Consider the following 16614-nt stretch of genomic DNA (forward strand, 5'->3'; position numbering starts at 1 on the left):
CCTAACCCCAACCCTAACCCCTAACCCTAACCCTAACCCTAATCCCCCTAACCCCACCCCCCTACCCCTAACCCTAACCCTAATCCTACCCTAACCCTAACCCTTACCCTAAACCCTAAACCCTAACCCTAAACCCTAAACCCTAACCCTAAACCCTAAACCCTAACCATAACCCCTAACCCCTAACCCGTACCCTAACCCTAACCATAAGACCCTAACCCTGACAATAATTAACCTTGCCTCGGACTATGCGGTTAGTGGTATATTGCGGCCCATTATGGTTGCAGAAAGAAATTAAGCGGCCCGGCGGGCCACTAGATTTTTGAGCCAACACATAATGAGACAAGATATAATCAGTCATGGACATTATATACACAGTTTCTGCTCCACCCTGTCACCTGTAATTTATATCTTTATTCAATGATTTTTTGTATATTCTTATTCTTGCATTGCTAGCAAGTTGGAAATATACGGCCCCTTTTGACGGCGAGTAGGCCTACGTAGCCTACTACTTCCAACACTTTCCTACTTTATTTGAAGATGATAGCGATACCGCAAATACCGCATATTGAACCTTTGTGAACTTTTGGAACTAAAAAAGTGACCAGTAACTACGAGGGCAACATGCCCCAGGCGCCACACATTATTATGTTTTGGATCCAATATTTTCACACATCAAGCACCCAGATTTGGAAGTTATACGAAGTGGTCCTTTGTTACCAAAAATAAATAGATGTTTGAATTGGTGAATTGGCGCAATGGTACCTGCGTTGCATATTTTAGTATGAATTCAATAAAATAAATACCGTAACCACTCGATGAACAATTAAGACAGGTATACTCGACTGACAAATTACATTGATTAACATTTTGAGCAAGTTTGAATGGGGTGAAACTGAGTTCGCTCTTACTTTCAGAAAATCTAGAAAATTAAATTAGAGGAATTAATTATTTGCGGTCATGGGTATTTCGGGGGCAAAATTGTGATATAAAATTGGATCGATTGAGCCCATTGGTCGAGCATGGTACCAAGATTTTCAAACGCCGTGGCGTTTACTCAGAACAGCAATTTTGTGTATTCGGCACTCTGTCGTGTTCATAACGATATAATCATGATATTCCGGGAATAATTATGCCAGCTTATGTATTAGCGTATGATATAAATCAATAAAATAAGGCCGACATTTGTATTAACATCATCGAGTTAAAACATCCCGCCTTAAAATTGTTGGCATATTGAGAGGATTAGGACACATCGCATACAATGTAAGATGTCCCGTGGTGTTTAAATCAATCATAATTAGTCTGTGATTGACAGGCAAGTTGCAGAAATTAAGAACAAAATGAATCATGATAACTGTCAATTACAATGTACAATATATCTGAAACATTATAAAATTATGATTATATAATTAAAATAATAGCATTTCAATTAAAGATATATATAATAATAAGTTATTGTAAAGAGTTGTAACGCCATATCAAGCTATATGAGGATGAATATATAATTATCTGAGACTAATATTTAAAAATTGTTATATCTTTGATTATTTTAGAACATCACAGTTTAGAATGACCAGAAAACTTTCCTGACAGTTGTTACTATAATAATATTTGGCAAAGAATAACCAAATTAAAATTTGACAGAAATCGTATTAATACTGGGCTTTAACCAGTTTTTCAAACAAAATCATTGCATTTTTCTTCTTTGTGGCACTACCTCCGGGTCTTAATCAAATTGAGAGCATACTAGGCCTACTTGTCAAGCAATCGATCGTACATCAGTGTGTAAGGCACACGGCCGCGGGCCCGGGCAAGTTTTGAAAGTTTTGAACATCTCAAACTTATTTTAACTGAGTTTGAGTCGGTAAAATAAAAATACACAAAACTCGCAAGAGTAAGAGTTTTTGTTGTTTTTATTTTCTTTTATATAATGTTTTGTTTTGCCATAGGCCTATATTATATAAATTATTACACTGGCGATTTATAAGTAATTTACATCATGTTTAACACTACTAGTACTATGCACGCTACGGCAACGTTATACACGGTGAGTCAATTGGGGCGAACTGGTCGTGGTATGTACGTGTATTGGGGCGAACTGGTCGTGGTATGTAATGTGTATTGGGTGAACTTTTTTGGGGCGAATAGGTTTCGAGGTGAGACGTCTCGCATTCCTTGCTTAGACAGCTGCTTTAAAAATGAACTTACATGACGTTGCAGGTGGCGAGTGCTGCACTCCATATTGATTTGAAATAATTTTGAAGAAACCACTGTAAAATGTCAATATCATACTTCGGAAAATACTAAAATTTGAAAATGATATATTAAATCCTTAAAAAAGATCAACTTTGACCGATGTTTTAACTACTTTTTTTACAAACGTAATCGGACTTTCTGACCCCTCCCCACTAACGAAAGGACTTTCGTTTATAGGGCTTCATCGAACTTTTGGGTTGTTCCCTTACAAAGGTCTTTTAAGATCAATGATTAAGATTGTTTGTATTCTAATTATTGAAGATGAATTGTCAAGATATTTCATTTCTTAAGTGGTAAGTTTAATTTTCTTGTCCCTAGTATCTTCTTCACTGACCAGTCACTTGCCACAGCCATTCACAGAGGAGATGTCAGCTCAACAGAGAGCAGCTAAAGAACAAGCTAAGAAATCTAAAGCTGTCACTGTACCTGCAGGGACAACTATTATGAGGAAACTCAAGGGTAGAGAACAAGCAGAAAAACAGGTAAGATGCATGTCTTGGTGGTACATTTTCATGATTTCAGTTGAAGGTGTGATGACTGAGAGCATAAATCCTTAAACATCAAATAAAGTTGATGATACTATTTAATACAGCGGTTCCTAAACTGGGTTACAACCCTTGGGGTCACTGCCTCTTTCAAAAGGTCACAGGACTTGCCAGAAATTGTTTTAAAGAATGCATCTCCATGCATTAAATGCTGGGTACCATCGTATTGATTATGTAACACCATTTTGACTCATTTTAGCATTAAAATTGAACACTTTTGCACACATTTGTTCCAGTAAAGTTATTCAAGCCGCCGGTCAGCGGGATGACTTGGAAATTGTGCCCCCCTTGAAAATTTTGCCCAGTACAAAGTTAAGATAAGTTAGATATATTGGATGTTAATAAATAAGCAGTATGTACACTGGTGTAGATGTCTGATTCTCATGCAAGAGAATATTATTTTTCACACAGTGTGCTATTCTGAAATGGATGACAAAAACATGCCTATGTTTGATATGATATTGACTATGAACATCGATAAACAAACAATTGCCTCATCAAGTTGATTTTGATTGCTTACAGCCTCAAGACCCAAAACAAGATGCTTGGGCTAAGAAGAAAGAAGAGAAAGGGGCATCCAATGGTAGCAGCAAACCATCATCAGGAGGAGGAGCTAAAAGTGAGGAGGAACAATGGAGTAATGAGAAAGAAGTGGAACCTACTCCTAGAACAGACAGGATCTCACATGATTACAAACAGGAATTCCCTAGTGTAGAGGTGGAAAGTAGGAGAGTATTGAAGAAACAAGGGGGAAATGTCAGAAAGAGTATTGACCAGGTTAAATTACAGGAAGAGGTAGGTGATGAAGCAACTTGTACATGTAGGCAAGACTTATGGGTATTATTACGATTAGCCAAGGGATAATAAGGAATAGGAGATTTTGATTTTCAGGATAGCATTAAAGTTAGGATTGGAAATAGTGTCCCTTGCTTCAAATTAACTACCCGTTAGTGTGTGGGGGGGTGCAAGCTTGTTGGCATGCACGCTTGAGTAAACAATTTCATTCAATGACTTGATATATTATATTTTGCATTAAAATAATCTTCCATACAGGTCACTGGCAGTCTGTCTCACCCACCAGAAATGATCAATTTGTATTTCTAATACACACGAGCGAGTCTTCAAGAAAAATCTGAAATGTGATTATAGGGCACTGTTACTTCACAAGAAATCTGATCTTATGTAGGATAAGACAAGAAAAGAGGATAAGGTTAAGGACATGGAAATACTTCAATGTTGTGTTTCATATTTCCGTAGGAGGCTGATAGTGAAGATGAATGGGACACACTGTGTGATGCTACTGACCCTGAATCATGTGATCCTGAAAATGTGTTTAAGATGCTTCAAGACAAAGCTTTTGTAAACCACTTATCTACTAGTCTTGAAAGCACTATCAAAGAGGTACTTCAAGGAATGCTAGAGGGCGCTTCAAGGCTTAGACTCATATTAAGAGTTGTGGGCAACTTGCTGGCTTTTAAAGGGTAGGTACCATATTAATTACTGTGAAAGTGTTGATTTTTATGCGTTAAAGTTTTATCGCTTTGCAGATTTTGAACTACTTAGCTTGTTTTTGAATTTGTGGTAGTTGTGTTGAGCACGAAAAGCGTGAAAATTGATGTTCCATGAAAATATCCACGTTTACAGTATGACTGTATCATGATAAGGAACAACAACAAACAGAAGGGAACTCGGTGATCTTGGCTTTTTTCATAGATGCAAGTTGGGGCAATATGATTTAGATGTAGTAAAACCAACAGAACCATCCCACCACTAGGCTCTCTGTGGATCCTCTTATGTTATCTTTTCAGAGGTGTAAGACTGAATCCCACAAACAATCATACTTCAACCGCATTGTTCCCTTGTGGAACCAGCTGCCTCTGGAAACCAGATTATCCAATTCCATTTCTTCTTTCAAATATCAAGCTCTGGATTTTTTGAAGTCTCAATTTTATTCCAAATTTGTTCCTTCTGATACCTGCACTTGGTTTTCTACTTGCCAGTGCCCAAATTGTAGGCCCATTTAAGGTCTTGACCCTGGCATTCCATTCTTTTTTCCAAATTATTTAGGTCTTTCCTAGGTGGGATGGTTCTAGAGGTGAATTTACACCTGTTTGTCCCAGCCTATTCGCTGGTCTTTTAACATGTTTTTTAAAAAAAGCTTTTATATTTATATTTTTCAAAATTTTGATGTGCAATAATTATATATATATACTAGTGATGAAGTCTAATAACTAAATATATAAATAAATAGAAGAAGAAAGACAGAAAATAGAGGCACTGAGAAATTGTGCTACCTTTGCTGTATGTTTTATGGATACCCACAAATTTTCAGATCCAACCCACTGACCAATTGCAGCATTTGGCCAATGAATAGCTCTGAAATGTACAGTCAGCATAGCAAAACAAAGTGTATTTGGCCCTGAAACTCATGTCTTTGTGGCCCACAAGCAAAATAATATAGTTAAGAACCCTGGAAATCTGGACTAGATTCAATACAATGATTATACCATTAATGGTTTATGGTTTTCTCTCCACAGGTCTGTTGAAACTTTGATGGAGTTTTGCACTGCTGTAGGTGTTCCTAGTAAAATTCTTGACCTGTTGGATGAACTGAAAGAAAATGCAGCAGTCAAAGAGGTGAGTAGGTTGGGCTTGGAGAACACATGCATTCATACATGGATTTATTAGGTATGTTTCACCTAATTTCAAATCACTCTGTTTATGATGGATATCAGAAATAGTTACATTACAGCTACTACCAAAATAACAGATCATATCTGTACTTACAGTATTTTTCAAAGACCTATCGCACTGACTGACCACATCACATGAAAAAACTAAGTCGTGCCTGTGTCACACAATGCTACGCAGCTTGTTCAGCAAATGAGGTACCCGATGTGATGACGACTTGATTCAATTAGCCAATCAGAACCCAACTTACTGTTTACACAGTAAACAGCGCCAACATTGGGCAGTACGAAAGGTGTTTGCAAATAGGTGTAGTTTTGAATATCCAAACAAAACAAGGAGAGATTGGTCATGAGTTAACACTTATTACCCTATACTTTTTGAAACTGACTGGAAGCTACATGTGCGGTTATGGCTGTGTTTACATGGGACTGATGGCTTACTAAAGCTTGTTTCGCTTTAAGTTGGTTAGAGACATCTAAATATGTCTCTGAATGTGAGAGCGTTCCGATTGTGTTACCTTTACCCACAAGCATATGATTCCGAGAGGGGGACATTCTTTTAAAGGCTGCTGTGCACCCTAAAACGGGCCTAAAACTGCGCCAAACTGGCAGCAACATGGGGTATAGCAATAACTCTTTATATTTTGTTATTTTCAGCAACCATGGTATGCACATATAGTCACTGACCTGGTTGGAATACTCATAGCTTATACAGTGTCAGAAATAGCAGTGGAGATGACTCTTGAAAGGTATACCAATTCAGAAAATAATATCTTAAAGAGCTTCATGCACATCTAGGGTATGACAGTTTCGTTTGATATAAATACAATACAATAGTGATCCTTGAAGAGATCATTACAAGTCCCATCCAGTTACAATATTGTTAATATGATGAGGGCCATTAAAGAGATGTTTGATTTAACACCAAGGCATAGGTAAATCCTGCTCATATTTTAATAAAGTAATAAATTAAATGTTTATCATTTATATGAAGCATTTTATCATCTGCAAAGTCACATAATAATATCTGACCTCAGTAAAAAATAATATAATTTCTGGATCTAATACATTACATGTTGAATTTCCCAGAAGGATAAGTAGGTAAATAGAAATTCAACACCAGATTGTCCACATCAGTTGAGCATGTTGAGACTTATTTGCATCTCTATAATGTCTATAATGACACCATTTTGTTTTTAGAATGCTTAGTGTTTGTTCTGTATTACATGTACACATAATATAATGTACTTAATTTTTTTAAATACTTTAGTGCTAAAGAAATATTGGAATCATCTTTGAGGTTCTCTGGTTTGTTACCATGGTTACTGAATATGAAGCAAGACGAGACACTCGCATTGAGAGCACAGGCCATTTTTGTAAGTATTTTTTGTTTAAAACATTAGACTTCAATTATTGTAGGTAAAGATATATTTGATTCATAAAATTTAATTCAGCATGTCTCAAGAGCTCAGATTTAATCAATAATGATGGTCCATGCAATACAATAATGTGTAATGATAAAGTGGGTTGATGTTCAAGGGGAAAAAGAAAGTGCTAGCATATTTCACAAATGCCGCAGTTGAATCTTGTGTACTAAACTAATTCCTCATGGTGTTTACTGATGTCACTACCAAACTTAAAGTGAAAAAGGTCAGTCTAATAGTCATACTAATGTACTGAAGAGCTGATTTGCTATTCTTTTGCCAGATTTTTTGTGAAGCTAAAGAATCACCTCATACTAATTTGTGACATGATTTGGTCCATGGAGGCCAGAGGCATTTGAAATTGAGATAAAGGAAAATATATATGGAGTAAAAAATTTCTCAACTTTAGAACTAGTAACACACAACATAAGATAATGTTGTCATAACATCATAAGATGAAGTTATGACAACGTTCTGACAATATTGTGTGTTGGCTGGGCAATTATAGTGAATCAATTTTCAAAAATGCCTCCTTTGGCTTCCATGGACCAGATCGTGTCAATTTCATATAATGATTTATGAAAGCAATCAAGTCTCTTTTTTTTCTTGACAGTGTTTTATATATCAATGTGAGACAGCAGACAGGTGTCCTCCTGAGTTCTGCTATGGGTTTTATAATGGTGTCGCTACTAACCATGCAGATGTAGTCCCAGCTCTATTAGCATCACTCAAGGAGGATGAGGCAGTTATGAAGAAACTTCAAAGTACGATAGCAAAATATATATGTACAGGGCTGGATTTACCATAGGGCCAGATGGGCCCGGGCCCAGGGCCCCCAAAATTGCCCTGTGCAGTGTGCATCTTCCATTTTAGCCGAAAAACAAAAAATAGTGTCAAAAATTGCAAAAATTTTCGCGCTCACTGGGTTATTGTATATGGCAAAATTCAGCTTCAATTTGGGCTAAAATAGTTTAAAATTGAAATTTTTTTCGCGCGCTTGCGCGTAAATGTCCTAGTAAAGTAGTAAAAACTTTGCCACTTGAGTGCCCATGTCTTCCTCACGGTGCGATTGGGGCCTCCAAATTTTGGCCTGGCCCAGGGTCCCCAAAAAGGTAAATTCGGCCCTGTATATATGTACAATATTTGTCAGAATTTCATACCTGATGAACAGTAGTGCTAATCTTGATTATTGTTAAAATAAAGGCAGCAATCCAGAGTTCAATGGATCAAAGGCAGCAATCCAGAGTTCAATGGATCAAATCCAACTTTGGGTCGATCCTTCATGTAATTATTTCGTGTAATCTAATCCTAACTCTAATCCTAACCCTAACCCTAAGCCTAATCCTAACCCTAATCCTAACCCTAACCCTAATCCTAACCCTAATCCTAACCCTAAACTAACCCTAACTCTAACCCTAACCCTAATTTCGTGTAAAATTACATGAAGGAATAACCTCAACTGGTCAGGAATAACCTCAACTTTGGCCATTGTTTGCTCCCCTTCATTTTTTTTAACTTTACTTTTTAAGCTGTAAATTTTGTTTGACAAAGGCTTCTTTTTTTTAAATTTATTTATTTTTATTTATTTTTTCTAAATTTTATTATTTTTTTTGCAAAAAAAAGGGGGAAAAGTCAGGGTCGGGCCTTATTTTAGGGTCGGTGGGGTTACTCCAATCAAACTTTTTTTAGGCCTAATGAAAACAAGATATTCCTGAAAAAAATTGGTGTCAGTTCCAATTTACAATGTAATTATTATTTGAATGTAATGTTAAAGATGGAATTACATGAGAAGTTTTGCACTGCAGCACTGACAGGAACATTTAGTGGTAGTTCATTTATCATTAAATAATTATTCACTTACATACGTGTTTTGGCGCAGCGTCAGCCTTCTATTCTAGCTAAAAACGTTTTAAAAATAAAAAATATGCAAATGAGGTAACTAATTTGCAAATTTTGCAACAAAAATCACATGGGATCTTAAGACTGCACCTTACCATTGCTTACCACCATCCCACCAAGTTAAATCTCTATACGCCTCACCACTTCTAATAATGGCAAAACGCCTTTTAAAAATAAACAAATATGCAAATGAGGTGGCTAATTTGAATATTTTGCAACAAAAATCATGTGGGATCTTAAGACTGCCCCTTTACCACCACCATACCAAGTTACATCTATATACCCCCTACCAGTTCCGAAAAATGGCAAAAAGCGTTTTTAAAAATAGAAAAAAAAGGAAAATGAGGTGGCTGATTTGCATATTTTGTGACAAAAATAGCATCTGATCTTAAGACTGCTCTTAACCATCACCCCACCAAATTACATTTCTATATGCCTCACCAGTTCGAAAAATGGCCAAAAGCAATTAACAAATAAATAAATAGGCAAATGTACTGACTAACTTGCATATATCTTGCGACAAAAATTGCATCGGATCTTACGACTGCCACTTACCACAACCTCATCAAGTTACATCCCTATACATCTTCGAAATGGCAACAACAAAAAAACACCCAAAAACAATTTTTAAGTTAAATATGCAAATTAGCTACCTAATTTACGCCAAAACTTGCGCATCAAGTCTTATCGCATCCACTTACCACCACCCTACCAAGTTATACCCCAATACACCTCACCAGCTCCGAGAAACTGCCGCTTACCACAACCTCATCAAGTTACATCAATATCGCCTCACCAGTTCTTGAAATGGCAAAAAAAAAAAAACCATAAAAATTTTTTAAGTTAAATATGCAAATCGGCTACCTAATTTGCATATTTTAGCGCCAAAAATGCATCAAATCTTAGGGCAGCCACTTACCACCACCCTACCAAGTTACACCCAGATACACCTCACCAGCTCCGAGAAACTAGCCTGGAAGCCAAAGGCATGTAAAAACTAGAGTCAACAGATTCTGAGTACAAGCCGCCGCAGTTGACCTTTGACCCCTAAACTTTGACCTTTGGGGTCATAAATATTATTATATTTTTAACATGTTTAGAATGTCGTAAGAATAATTCCTGTTGAATTTGAGCTCGATTGGACCAATTTCGAAATTTGACCTTTGACCCCTATAACTTGACCCTTGGGTCACAGATGGGGTCAACTGCTCTTGCATTGTGCTTAGGAAGTCATAAGAAAGATTCCTGGTGAATTTCAGCTTAATCGGAACTTATACATGGATTTTGATTTTTTTGAATTTTGATTGACCTTTTGACCCCCTTAATGACCTTTGACTTCAATGGAAAAAAAACCTTACGTACACCGACAAAATGCATTGTTCCAATTTTCATAAAAAAATTCCACTATGTTTAGTTGTTGAGATAAAAATTCTTAAAGTTATTTAGCTAAAAACAGAAAGTGACCCCTTAATGACCTTTGACCCCCAAAATAAAAATAGCATGCATACATCAGGTAGCACTGATTCATGTATGATGGTTATATTACTCTGGTCTGTTTACATTTTGAGATAAAATTTTTTCGAACATTTTTGGTTTTTGACCGGAAGTAACCCCTTAATGACCTTTGACCCCAAACCTGTAGGCATCCTAAAGACCCTGGCTAGTAGCAATGCATGTGTGCTAATGGCGACTCTCTGCTATATATTTTGTAAAGACAGTGATTTTTTGAATATTTTTAGCTTTCAGACCGGAAATGACCCCCCTTAATGACCTTTGACCTCAATTCTTTTTAGGAAGTTTTAAGCACTGCCACATGTTGATTCATATGCATGAGTCACATGATCATTGCATGAAATTTGTGGAAGGAGTAGCATTTTTGTGAAATCACATTTTGACCATTATAGCTAGGTCAAAGGTCACAGCAAGGTCAAAGTCAAATGGAAGGTTTGGCATAGCCCAGTGGTCTTTTGGGTCAAGTTTGGTTGAAATCTGTCAATCCCTTGCGGAGCTAGATGCAGTTGCATGATTGGTTGCCAGAAGAAAGAAGAAGAAGAAACTAGAGTCAACAGACGCTGAATACAAGCCGCAATTTGACCCCTATAACTTGACCCCTGGGTTACGGATGGGGTCAACTGCTCTTGCACTGTGCTTAGGATGTCATAAGAAATATTCCTGGTGAATTTCAGCTTAATCGGAACTTATACATGGATTTTGATTTTTGAAAATTTTTGATTGACCTTTTGACCCCTTTAATGACCTTTGACCTCAATGAAAAAAAACCCTTTTATACACCGACAAAATGCATTGTTCCAATTTTAATTAAAAAATTCTAACATGTTCAGTTCTTGAGATAAAAATTCTTGAAGTTATTCAGCTAAAAACAGGAAGTGACCCCTTAATGACCTTTGACCCCCAAAATAAAAATACCATGCATACATCAGGGAACACTAATTCATGTATGTTGGTTATATTATTCTGGTCTGTTTACATTTTGAGATAAAAATTTTTGAACATTTTTGGTTTTGACCGGAAGTAACCCCTTAATGACCTTTTGACCCCAAACCTGTAGGCATCCTAAAGACCCTGGCTAGTAGCAATGCATGTGTGCTAATGGCGACTCTCTGCTATATATTTTGTAAAGACAGTGATTTTTTGAATATTTTTAGCTTTCAGACCGGAAATGACCCCTTAATGACCTTTGACCTCAATTCTTTTTAGGAAGTTTTAAGCACTGCCACATGTTGATTCATATGCATGAGTCACATGATCATTGCATGAAATTTGTGGAAGGAGTAGCATTTTTTGTGAAATCACATTTTTGACCATTATAGCTAGGTCAAAGGTCACAGCGAGGTCAAAGTCAAATGGAAGGTTTGGCCTAGCCCAGTGGTCATTTGGGTCAACTTTGGTTGAAATCTGTCAATCCTTTGCGAAGCTAGATGCAGTTGATTGGTTGCCAGAAGAAAGAAAGAACTAGAGTCAACAGACGCTGAATACAAGCCGCGATTTGACCCCTATAACTTGACCCCTGGGTCACGGATGGGGTCAACTGCTCTTGTGCATTGTGCTTAGGATGTCATAAGAAATATTCCTGGTGAATTTCAGCTTAATCGGAACTTATACTTGGATTTTGATTTTTTGAAAATTTGTGATTGACCTTTTGACCCCCTTAATGACCTTTGACCTCAATGGAAAAAAAACCTTATGTACACCGACAAAATGCATTGTTCCAGTTTTAATTAAAAAATTCTACTATTTTCAGTTGTCGAGATAAAAATTCTTAAAGTTATTTAGTTAAAAACAGGAAGTGACCCCTTAATGACCTTTGACCCCCCAAATAAAAATAATTTGCATACATCAGGTAACACTGATTCATGTATGATGGTTATATTACTCTGGTCTGTTTACATTTTGAGATAAAAAATTTTGAACTTTTTGGTTTTTGACCGGAAGTAACCCCTTAATGACCTTTGACCCCAAACCTGTAGGCATCCTAAAGACCCTGGCTAGTAGCAATGCATGTGTGCTAATGGCGACTCTCTGCTATATATTTTGTAAAGACAGTGATTTCTTGAATACTTTTAGCTTTCAGACCGGAAATGTCCCCCTTAATGACCTTTGACCTCAATTCTTTTTAGGAAGTTTTAAGCACTGCCACATGTTGATTCATATGCATGAGTCACATGATCATTGCATGAAATTTGTGGAAGGAGTAGCATTTTTTTGAAATTTTCATTTTTGACCATTATAGCTAGGTCAAAGGTCACAGCGAGGTCAAAGTCAAATGGAAGGTTTGGCCTAGCCCAGTGGTCATTTGGGTCAACTTTGGTTGAAATCTGTCAATCCTTTGCGAAGCTAGATGCAGTTGATTGGTTGCCAGAAGAAAGAAAGAACTAGAGTCAACAGACGCTGAATACAAGCCGCATAATTTGACCCTATAACTTGACCCCTGGGTTACGGATGGGGTCAACTGCTCTTGCACTGTGCTTAGGATGTCATAAGAAATATTCCTGGTGAATTTCAGCTTAATCGGAACTTATACATGGATTTTGATTTTTTGAAAATTTTTGATTGACCTTTTGACCCTTTTAATGACCTTTGACCTCAATGTAAAAAAACCTTATGTACACCGACAAAATGCATTGTTCCAATTTTAATTAAAAAATTCTAACATGTTCAGTTCTTGAGATAAAAATTCTTGAAGTTATTCAGCTAAAAACAGGAAGTGACCCTTAATGACCTTTGACCCCAAAATAAAAATACCATGCATACATCAGGGAACACTAATTCATGTATGTTGGTTATATTATTCTGGTCTGTTTACATTTTGAGATAAAAATTTTTGAACATTTTTGGTTTTTGACCGGAAGTAACCCCTTAATGACCTTTGACCCCAAACCTGTAGGCATCCTAAAGACCTTGGCTAGTAGCAATGCATGTGTGCTAATGGCGACTCTCTGCTATATATTTTGTAAAGACAGTGATTTTTTGAATATTTTTAGCTTTCAGACCGAAATGACCCCTTAATGACCTTTGACCTCAATTCTTTTAGGAAGTTTTAAGCACTGCCACATGTTGATTCATATGCATGAGTCACATTATCATTGCATGAAATTTGTGGAAGAAGTAGCATTTTTTTTTGAAATCACATTTTTGACCGTTATAGCTAGGTCAAAGGTCACAGCAAGGTCAAAGTCAAATGGAAGGTTTGGCCTAGTCCAGTGGTCATTTGGCTCAAGTATAGTTGAAATCTGTCGAAGCATAAGAGAGTTAGGGGCGAACGTGGCAAGTCACGCAAAATGTCACGAGGTTGCCAGAAGAAAGAAAGAAGAAAGAATTGAGAAGAGACAGAACAAGCCGACATCCGTCGGCGGCTTGTAAAGAAAGAAGAAGAATTAAGAAGAGACAGAACAAGCCGACATCCGTCGTCGGCTTGTAAGAAAGAAAGAAGAATTGAGAAGAGACAGAACAAGCCGACATTCGTCGTCGGCTTGTAAGAACTAGAGTCAACAGACGCTGATACAAGCCGCAATTTGACCCCTATAACTTGACCCCTGGGTTACGGATGGGGTCAACTGCTCTTGCATTGTGCTTAGGAGGTCATAAGAAATATTCCTGGTGAATTTCAGCTTAATCGGAACTTATACATGGATTTTGATTTTTTGAAAATTTTGATTGACATTTTGACCCCCTTAATGACCTTTGACCTCAATGAAAAAAAAACCTTGTATACACCGACAAAATGCATTGTTCCAATTTTAATTAAAACATTCTAACATGTTTAGTTCTCGAGATAAAAAGTCTTGAAGTTATTCAGCTAAAAGCAGGAAGTGACCCGTGAATGACCGTTGACCCCCAAAATAAACATACCATGCATACATCAGGAAACACTTATTCATGTATGTTGGTTATATTATTCTGGTCTGTTTACATTTTGAGATAAAAATTTTTTAAACATTTTTGATAATTTTCGTTTTTGACCGGAAGTAACCCCTTAATGACCTTTGAGCCCAAAACTGTAGGCATCCTAAAGACCCTGGCTAGTAGCAATGCATGTGTGCTAATGGCGACTCTCTGCTATATAATTTGTAAAGACAGTGATTTTTGAATATTTTTTACAAATTTTTCAGACTTTCACCGAAATGACCCCTTAATGACCTTTGACCTCAATCTTTTTAGGAAGTTTTAAGCACTGCCACATGTTGATTCATATGCATGAGTCACATGATCATTGCATGTAATTTGTGGAAGGAGTAGCATTTTTTGTGAAATCACATTTTTGACCATTATAGCTAGGTCAAAGGTCACAGCAAGGTCAAAGTCAAATGGAAGGTTTGGCCTAGCCCAATGGTCATTTGGGTCAACTTTGGTTGAAATCTGTCAATCATTGCGGAGCTACATGCAGTTGATTGCGGTTGCCAGAAGAAAGAAGAAGAAGAAGAAACTAGAGTCAACAGACGCTGATTACAAGCCGCAATTTGACCCCTATAACTTCACCCCTGGGTTACGGATGGGGTCAACTGCTCTTGCATTGTGCTTAGGATGTCATAAGAAATATTCCTGGTGAATTTCAGCTTAATCGGAACTTATACATGGATTTTGATTTTTTTAAATTTTGATTGACCTTTTGACCCCTTAATGACCTTTGACCTCAATGGAAAAAAACCCTTATGTACACCGACAAAATGCATTGTTCCAATTTTAATTAAAAAATTCTAACATGTTCAGTTCTTGAGATAAAAATTCTTGAAGTTATTCAGCTAAAAACAGGAAGTGACCCCTTAATGACCTTTGACCCCCAAAATAAAAAATACCATGCATACATCAGGTAACACTAATTCATGTATGTTGGTTATATTCTGGTCTGTTTACATTTTGAGATAAAAATGTTTTGAACATTTTTGATAATTTTGGTTTTTGACCGAAAGTAACCCCTTAATGACCTTTGACCCCGAAACTGTAGGCATCCTAAAGACCCTGGCTAGTAGCAATGCATGTGTGCTAATGGCGACTCTCTGCTATGTAATTTGTAAAGACAGTGAATTTTGAATATTTTTAGCTTTCAGACCGAAAAGACCCTTAATAACTTGACCCCTGGGTTACGGATGGGGTCAACTGCTCTTGCATTGTGCTTAGGATGTCATAAGAAATATTCCTGGTGAATTTCAGCTTAATCGGAACTTATACATGGATTTTGATTTTTTGAAAATTCTTGATTGACCTTTTGACCCCCTTAATGACCTTTGACCTCAATGGAAAAAAACCCTTATGTACACCGACAAAATGCATTGTTCCAATTTTAATTAAAAAATTCTATCATGTTCAGTTCTTGAGATAAAAATTCTTGAAGTTATTCAGCTAAAAACAGGAAAAGACCCCTTAATGACCTTTGACCCCTTATCTGTGACCACCCTATAGACACTGACTAAAGTTGAGTCACATGACTTAACCATGTCATCATCACATGTAATTTGTGGAAGGAGTAGCATTTTTTGTGAAATCAACATTTTTGGCCATAAGGTCAAGGTCAAAGGTCACAGCCAGGTCAAAGTCATATGGATGATTTGGCCTAGCCCAGTGGTCATTTGGGTCAAGTATGGTTGAAATCTGTCAATCCCTTGCGGAGCTAGATGCAATTGATTGGTTGCCAGAAGAAAGAAAGAAAGAAGAATTGGAAGAAGACAGCACAAGCCGACGTTTGACGTCGGCTTGTAAGAAACTAGAGTCAACAGACGCTGAATACAAGCCGCAATTTGACCCTATAACTTGACCCCTGGGTTACGGATGGGGTCAACTGCTCTTGCATTGTGCTTAGGATGTCATAAGAAATATTCCTGGTCAATTTCAGCTTAATCGAACTTATACATGGATTTTGATTTTTTAAATTTTTGATTGACCTTTTGACCCCTTAATGAGCTTTGACCTCAATGAAAAAAAAAACCTTATGTACACCGACAAAATGTATTGTTTCAGTTTTAATTAAAAAATTCTAACATGTTTAGTTCTTGAGATAAAAATTCTTGAAGTTATTCAGCTAAAAACAGGAAGTGACCCTTTAATGACCTTTGACCCCCAAAATAAAAATACCATGCATACATCAGGGAACACTAATTCATGTATGTTGGTTATATTATTCTGGTCTGTTTACATTTTGAGATAAAAAATTTTTGAACATTTTTGATAATTTTGGTTTTTGACCGGAAGTAACCCCTTAATGACCTTTGACCCCGAAACTGTAGGCATCCTAAAGACCCTGGCTAGTAGCAATGCATGTGTGCTAATGGCGACTCTCTGCTA

The 16614-nt window shown here is 36.9% G+C and overlaps 1 protein-coding gene across 1 annotated transcript in view; it reads left to right on the forward strand.

Annotated features, from left to right (window-relative positions):
* The window catches only part of LOC140154349 (serine/threonine-protein kinase 36-like), a 51911-nt gene that overhangs the window by 13591 nt on the left and 21706 nt on the right, over window positions 1–16614 (forward strand). The window contains exons 8-14 of the mRNA XM_072176919.1: window positions 2578–2741; window positions 3327–3599; window positions 4062–4285; window positions 5342–5441; window positions 6152–6243; window positions 6765–6870; window positions 7532–7682. Of these exons, the coding sequence (XP_072033020.1) occupies window positions 2578–2741; window positions 3327–3599; window positions 4062–4285; window positions 5342–5441; window positions 6152–6243; window positions 6765–6870; window positions 7532–7682 (1110 nt within the window). The remainder of the gene's footprint in view (window positions 1–2577; window positions 2742–3326; window positions 3600–4061; window positions 4286–5341; window positions 5442–6151; window positions 6244–6764; window positions 6871–7531; window positions 7683–16614) is intronic.

The sequence above is a fragment of the Amphiura filiformis genome, chromosome 1 (assembly GCF_039555335.1).
Source record: "Amphiura filiformis chromosome 1, Afil_fr2py, whole genome shotgun sequence".
Lineage (NCBI taxonomy): Eukaryota > Metazoa > Echinodermata > Ophiuroidea > Amphilepidida > Amphiuridae > Amphiura > Amphiura filiformis.